Source organism: Triticum aestivum, chromosome 3B, assembly GCF_018294505.1.
Source record: "Triticum aestivum cultivar Chinese Spring chromosome 3B, IWGSC CS RefSeq v2.1, whole genome shotgun sequence".
Taxonomy (NCBI): domain Eukaryota; kingdom Viridiplantae; phylum Streptophyta; class Magnoliopsida; order Poales; family Poaceae; genus Triticum; species Triticum aestivum.
The window spans coordinates 688,732,475-688,740,046 of NC_057801.1; the positions used below are offsets into that span (position 1 = coordinate 688,732,475).

Consider the following 7,572-nt stretch of genomic DNA (forward strand, 5'->3'; position numbering starts at 1 on the left):
AGAAAAAAGTTCATCTAGTTTGTAAAAAGTTCCTTAATTTTGAAAAGAAATTAATGAATTCAAAATAGTTCCCTCATTTAAAGAAATAGTAAAGAAAAAACAAGATTGAAAAAAAATGAAAGAAAAGAAACAAAAAAGGAATAACAAAACCATATAAAACTGGCCCAGTAAAAAACTGTAACTAAAAAAGAAAAGAAAATGGCTGGAAGCTTTGCAAAACCGGGGCTTCCACGAACTAGGGAAAGTATAAATGGAAAGAAGGGAATTTTCTATGCACAAGTGATTCGATATCCTAGTGGTTAGGTCGTTTCTCTCTAGACATAGAGATTGCGAGATCGAAATCTTCGCTTTGGTTTAAAATAGAAAAAAATAGTTAATGAGCTGGCCAAGCTTGGAGAGGGGGTATGCGCCCGTTTATAAAAACAACTTTCTTTTAGGGAAGTTTATAAAAACAACTAAACCGGGCGCCTGAAACGCCAACTAGGAATGCCAGTCGCCGCGCCCAAAGTTGAAGACGAGGATCTAAAAGTAGACCTGGGCTTAATTCTATGGCGCTCTTCGGCCCGTATGGAACAGACGTATGGGCCGAATTCGGCAATATCCTCTCCTCTTTTTTTCTTCCTTGCACTACTATTTGGTAATAATCCATTTTCAGAAGAGGAAAAGGTGGAGTGATCGGATAGAGAATCCCGGGGCGTGGAGAGCTCCACCTCCTTCTATCCTTGCCAAGCACGGAGCTCAAGCTCTTGCCCGCATGGCGCTCCTCCGCCTCCAGCACCACTGCTCCCTCCTCCAAATCTCCACCTCCCACCTCCCAACCCTCCTCAGCCCCCCGCGGAACCCTCGCCGGAGCCAACTCTCGCCGCCCAATGCGGCCAGGACCCCCAGCCCCTCCATAACCCCACCCTCCGCCGCGCCAATCTTGGCGCGGAATGCGGCGGCGGCCCCCTGGCGAGGCGAGCTCCTGCTCCTCCTCCCCGCGGCCGCTACGTCCTGGCCGCTCCCGGCCCTCGCGGCCGAGGCCGACGGCGGCGGCGGGAGCAAGGTGAGCCTCGAGTCCATCGTGCTTGCCGTCGACGACTTCAACAACCGGAACCCCTTCTTCGTGGCCGGGGTGGTGTTCGTCTGGCTGGTGGTGCTCCCGCTGGCGCAGGAGTACTTCAAGAAGTACAAGGCCGTGGGCGCCCTCGACGCCTTCCGCAAGCTCCGCGACGTGCCGGAGGCGCAGCTGCTCGACATCAGGCGGGGCAACAGCGTGCGCTTCATGGCGCCGCCCAACCTCAGGCTCGTCGAGAAGAGCGCCGTGCAGATGGAGTTCGACGAGGAGGACGAGAAGCGCTTCCTCGGGGAGGTGCTCGCGAGGTTCCCGGACCCGGCCAACACCGTCGTCTGCGTTCTTGACAAGTGAGTGTTCCATGGAACTTCATTTGACGCCTGCTGTCGGTGGTGTGCCTGCATTACTGAAATGCTTTAGTAGTTGCGTGTATTGGTCGAATAGGTTCGGCATGAATCATTCGTGATGGAATGCCGATTAATGTGCATAGTGCTAGATGTCTTTTTATGCAGCAGAGTAGTCGTGTACACAGCTTAGATTTAGAAGTGCAATGCAGTTCTAGTTAAACAACGAAATTCAACTATTTCATGCGAAATTTGTGGAATCAAAATAGACCCTTCCCTTCCAGAATCTCTGGATCGGGCTTACTGTTCTATCATCGAGTCGATATCAAGTTAAGACCAGTTTTGTCACGCTAAGTGATGTTCAAAAAAGTTGAGACAGACTGATTTAGTATCGTCTTAGTTACAACTGAGAACTACTTCCGCATCGAGCTCACGAACCGAGCAAGAGCATAGTCGTGTTTCAAGAACATTGTCTTTTGTCAGTTTTGAGCATAATCTTAATAATTTTGGTTTATTTGCGACTAGCACAGATCAAACTGCCACATTGACAGTTCAAAATAGTCTGAAACAATTAGTCAATTACCTTACTCGTTCTGCCACAATGAAATACAGGGATAAGCTTGTTTTCCATCCAATTAGTCCCTATTGTATCTAATTGTCTAACTTAATAAATATATAAATAAATAGAAATTTTCTTGTCATGTTCTAGTTCATCTTCGAGACTGTTAAAGATGGATACCATGTCAATTTGCCCTCTGAAGCTTGTTACTTTAGATTCAGAATTCAGACAGTGGCAGTTTTGCATAGGTGCTGAACGTACTGATGTTACTGAACTTTATCATGCGCAATCTGTTACCAACTTAAGTTTATGTTGTGTAAGGTAGCTTTGATGGTAATTCAATGAAAGTGGCCGAGCTCCTGTTCAACAATGGTTTCAAAGAGGCGTACGCAATCAAAGGGGGACTGAGAGGCCCAGATGGTTGGCAGGTTAGTTATGTGACTGGGGTTTAAGTAATAACGGCGGTTAAAATGCACAAACATTGTTGTTTTAGCACTGATATTTGCTATTTTGGTAGGCAATTCAAGAGAACTATCTTCCACCATCTGTTCACGTTTTTCCACGGGAAAAGAAGAGCAAAACTTTAACGCACACTGATGTGAGCACTGAAGGAACAGATGATCAGCCAGAGGGGAATGGAGAACTATTAACTTCTCCTAGCAGCACTTTAGTCAATACAAGCAATGGAACCAAGGATGGTCATGAAGAACCGAATGGAAGTACTTTAGCCGCGAAGCATTCAAGGAGACCATTATCACCTTATGCAAATGTATGACCCCATTGCCTTCCTATCTCCATACAGTAATTCAGCAGGCTCTAGATTTGATTTTCATCAAACTTCTATCTAGTCAACAGCAGTTATAATGTTGTTTTCAAAATAGTAACAGCATGCAGGCTGGCCTCACAGCACGTTGTCATACTTAAGAGTTAACTGAATTCTCCTTGTATTTACTGCGGATATACTAGAGTTCCGTTTCTGGACATAGTATAGCCTTGTAAAGCCTTATGCGTGTCTTAGTTAGACAGTTAATTCCTGAAAACAATGGCAGGCGCTATGCTCTGTGCTAGCAGGTGAATAAACAGTCACAACTGCCCTGCTCCAATGTTTTCGTGCCTAAGATGTTCAATGCATTTTAGGTTTCTGTTTGAGTTCTATATGATCATGTCGTAATCTATTTGCACACCTTGAATGTACTATGCAGTACCCTGACTTGAAACCGCCATCATCTCCGACGCCATCCAAGCCATCGAGGGCAGAGGGGAATGGGGAACTACCAACTTCTACTGGCAGCTCTTTAATCAAAACAAGCGATGCAACTAAGGATACTCACGCGGAACCGAATGGAAGTACATTAGCCACGAAGCAATCAGGAAGGAAACCATTATCACCATATGCAAATGTATGTCCCCATTGCCTTGCTACCTCTATACAGTAATTCAGCAGGCTCTAGATTTGATTCTCTCGAACTTCTATCTAATTAACAGCAGTTGACTTTTAGTCTTGAAGATAGTAACAACATGCAGACCGGCTGGATTGCATGCCGTCATTACAGAATTCTCGTTGTATTTACTGCTGATATACAAGAGTTCTGTTTCTGGACATAGTATAGCCTTGTAAAGCCTTATGCATGTCTCAGTTAGTAGTTAATTCCAGAAAACAATGGCAGGCGCTATGCTCTGTACTAGCAGGAGAATAAACAGTTTACAAACTGCTCTGATCAAATATTTTAATACCTAAGTTGTTCAATGTCCAATGCATTTTAGGTTTCTGTGTCAGTTCTTTATGATCATGTATTGTAGTAATCTGTTGACACATACTGAATGTATTATGCAGTACCCTGACTTGAAACCGCCCTCATCTCCAACGCCATCCAAGCCAGGCAGGCCAGATAAGAATAATGAACTACTAACGTCTCCTGGCAGCTCTTTGGACAATACAAGCCATGCAACCAAGAATGGTCGTGAAGAACTGAATGGAAGTACTTTAGCCACGAAGCATCCAAGGAGACCATTATCACCATATGCAAATGTACGACCACATTGCCTTCCTACCTTCATACAGTAATTCAGAAGGATCTATATTCGATTTTCATCAAAATTCGATCTAGTTAACAGTAGTTAAAATATTGCTCACAAAATAGTAACAACATGCTGACTGGCCTGACAGCATGACGTCATACTTGCAGTTAATTCCATCACAGGATTCTCTTTATATTTACTGCTGATAAACTACAGTTCTGTTTCTGGATATAATATCGCCTTGTAAAGAAGGCCTTGGACCTTGGTTCCTGAAAACTATGGCAGGCGCTACGTTCTGTACTAGGAGGAGAATAAAGAGTTACGGACCGTCATGGCTGAAGCTCAAATGTTTTCCCACCTAAATTGTTCAATATACAATGCATATAGGCTTCTGTTTCGGTTCAATATGATCATGTACTAATCCATTTTTATTATTTGTGGGAATGTACTAATCCATTCGCACACATTGAATTTATCATGCAGTACCCTGACATGAACCCGCCATCATCTCCGACGCCATCCAAGCCAGGGAGGTAGAAGAAGCAATGTATAGGGCAATAGGACGCCGAAGACTCAACGAAGTCAGAGTCAGCCTTTTGCGGAATAACCATTTTGTTATTATACTTAAATCCATGGATATAGAGGCGATTGATTGGGATGGTGATGCAGAAGACCGTTGCTGCTACCATGAACTATTTGATGTTATAGCATGGTGAATTCTTACATTCTATGTAAATTTCGAACTTCTTCCCAGATTGCTGTTCTTATTGTCTGTACATTGAAGTGAATGTTGCACTACGAAACTGCAAGCATTTCATGTTAACACTGTACTGGCACGATGACTCCTTAGCTTGAGGATTTTGGTAGTGCTGCATGGATCTCAGCCTGCTAACCGTGTCTCCTCTGCTGAAAATCAAAATTCTTTTTGGAGCTGTGCGTTTGCAACAGGAAAAGAACAGGCAATCCGGAGTGTGCAATGCTTATACTGCGGAGTTGTCATATTCAGTTCTATGAGTATTTGAAGTTGGCTGGCTGGCTGTGTGTGTGCGTGTGTGTGTGTGTGTGTGTGTGTGTGTGTGTGTGTGTGTGTGTGTGCGCGCGCAGGAAACGGTAAATCAGTTAGGTCGCGGTGAACTGTTTGTTTTTCAAAAAGGAGGTTATCCCCCGGCCTCTGCATCAGAAAGGTGTGAACTGTTGAACTATGAGGTTAATTTGAAGAAGTTTGTGTGCAACAGTGGGTACCTACCTCTCTCTCATCTCCAAACCCTGGAGACCCCTCCACCGCTGATAGGTCGCCATCCCCTCCCCCTTTGCCGGCTGCGCTGGTGTGGGAGTGCGGGGAGGGCCGGACTACCGGATGGAGCTCTAGTTAATCCTGCTTTGGGGCTTTGGGTAGAGTGGCGGCGCTTCATTGGTGGATCAGAAGTAATTTTTCCTTAAGCTTCTCCATCTTGATTCTTGAAGGCTTCGGGTGCGGCGGCATCGGTGGCTAGTTGGTGTAGATTCCTGCTGACTTTGTGGGGCTAGGGCATCTCCAATGGCAACCCGCAAATTTCTTCTGCATCTATCCATGGACATGGAGGCCAATCCGCGGACACGAATATGGAAGGCCGACATCCAATGCTAACCGCATACATTCAAACAACAATTAGAACCAACCTCATGAAATTCGATTAAACAGGACTGCTTTCATTCAAATTCGGATATGATTTACATCAAAAGGTCGATATTTCGACCGTTTGACTAAAAAACTAGAAAAAAACATAAACCCTATAGCGGACGACCACCCCATACGCGTGGCTGCCTTGCCCTGCCGCGCCACCGTCTCCGTCGGTTCCGCCGTCGTCGTCCCTCCAGCAGCAGTACGACGCCAGAGGGCCGCGGTAGCCTTGTCCGGTGTCTGCTTGCCGCTCACGGAGGAGCCGCTCGACCTCCTGTTGCATCGTGCGGAGAGCCGCCGCGACCACTGCCGACGTGGCCTTCAGAGCCCTGGGCGGCGGCCTTGGCGCGGCCGGCGTTGGCGGAGCAGTCGCTAAGCGACCACTCCTCGCCATCAAGGCTACGGCGACGCCAGGCAGCCGTCTCCGTGATGGTCACGGAGCGTCGAGCACCCACGCGGTGACGAGGTCTGGGTCGTTGCGGGCCCAGTACGACACCACGTCGCTCTTGGCGAACGCGGAGCGGCGACTGGCATTGCGCCGGTTGTACCGCTCCTACTACCAAGTCGCGCGCTCTGGCTCAGAAACGACGGCCCTCGAGGCCGAGGGACTGCCGAGGTAGTGGAGGAGGCGGCTGAGGGAGTCTTGGATTAAGGGGTCCTCGGGCCGCCACCCATTGCTTATGGGCCGGACTAATGGGCTCCTATGGAGCCGAACTAGGGCGTGGATCCGTGACCAGATAGGAGATCTTCGGAGCCATGGTGTGCCCTCCAAGTCAAGATTTAGCATGATCTTTTCTTTGTTGTAACCGATCGCATGTAACCCTAACCCTACTCGTGTCTATATAAACCAGAGGGTTTTAGTCTTTAGGGCTAGAGCAACATCCAATCCCTCCTCGACCTAGGGTTTTGCTCGCCTGATATCGAGGTAGATCCACTCTATAACCATACTATACACATCAAATACAACCAAGAAGGACATAGGGTTTTACCTCTTAGAGAGGGCCCGAACCTGGGTAAACACTGTGTTCATCGTCCCTTGTTCCCCATAGATCCTAGATCCACAGTTCGGGACCCCCTACCCAAGATCCGCTGGTTTTGACACCGACATTGGTGCTTTCATTAAGAGTTCCATTGTTGGGTCGCCGAAGGATCGATGGCTCGCCTGATCATCGGAGATGGGGTCAACTCCGGGGACCTCTTTGTCCCCGGCCAGCTCTTCGCATTCGACAACATCGTGCTGCACGCCAACCCAACGGGTCATCTAGACCAAATGCAAATCGACAATTTTGCCCCCGAGCACCGGATTAGATTTGACAACTTGGAGTACGCCGCGAACGCTCAAGGCGATCTAGTCTTGACCGGATTCGCAGCCTCACCCGGTACCCCTATGGGCCCCCAGTGCCTACTCCGGAGCTTTCTCCCAATCTGATCTATGGATCGGCCTCAACCCCCCTGCCAGCCTTGAGCTCGAACATCTCCACCCTGTCCGGAGGCCGGGAATCCCCTTCAACCACGCTAATGGCGCCCGCCGAAGACCCAGCCTCAAGCCTCAACGCAGCTGCGGTGTTTGGTGCCAAGAGTCACTCTCGACCGAACCCTTTCCCTCATGTCATGGATCGGCCTTGGAGCCCAGTGACGAAAATCAGGAATCATCCCCGACCGAACTCCACCTCACCCCCTTGGCTCCGAGTCCCAATACGGAAGTAACATCCGAGGACCATGTCTTACCCTCAGTCTCTCCCGCCTATCTGGACGTAAAGCCGACCCCAGGCCTTGAGCTCAACTCGGCCCTTGAAGACCGGGATCCAGCCCAGACCCAGATCATTCCTTGCCCTGCCACGTCGGAGACCAGCCCTCAACGGCCACCGCTTACCAGTCCGGCGACCCTCGCTCTATTAAACAAGGCGCTGGACCGAATCCAGATGATGGCTATCCG

At 48.3% G+C, this 7,572-nt stretch overlaps 1 protein-coding gene across 1 annotated transcript; it reads left to right on the top strand.

The window, feature by feature from the left end:
- The first annotated feature begins 655 nt into the window (after positions 1-655).
- LOC123071769 (rhodanese-like domain-containing protein 4A, chloroplastic) lies at positions 656-4,799 on the top strand. The gene is made up of 6 exons (XM_044495348.1): positions 656-1,404; positions 2,283-2,385; positions 2,475-2,726; positions 3,160-3,357; positions 3,792-3,986; positions 4,460-4,799. Exons 1-6 carry the CDS (start codon positions 755-757, stop codon positions 4,511-4,513), a joined length of 1,452 nt encoding a protein of 483 aa, XP_044351283.1. The 5' UTR covers positions 656-754; the 3' UTR covers positions 4,514-4,799.
- The last annotated feature ends 2,773 nt before the right edge of the window (positions 4,800-7,572 follow it).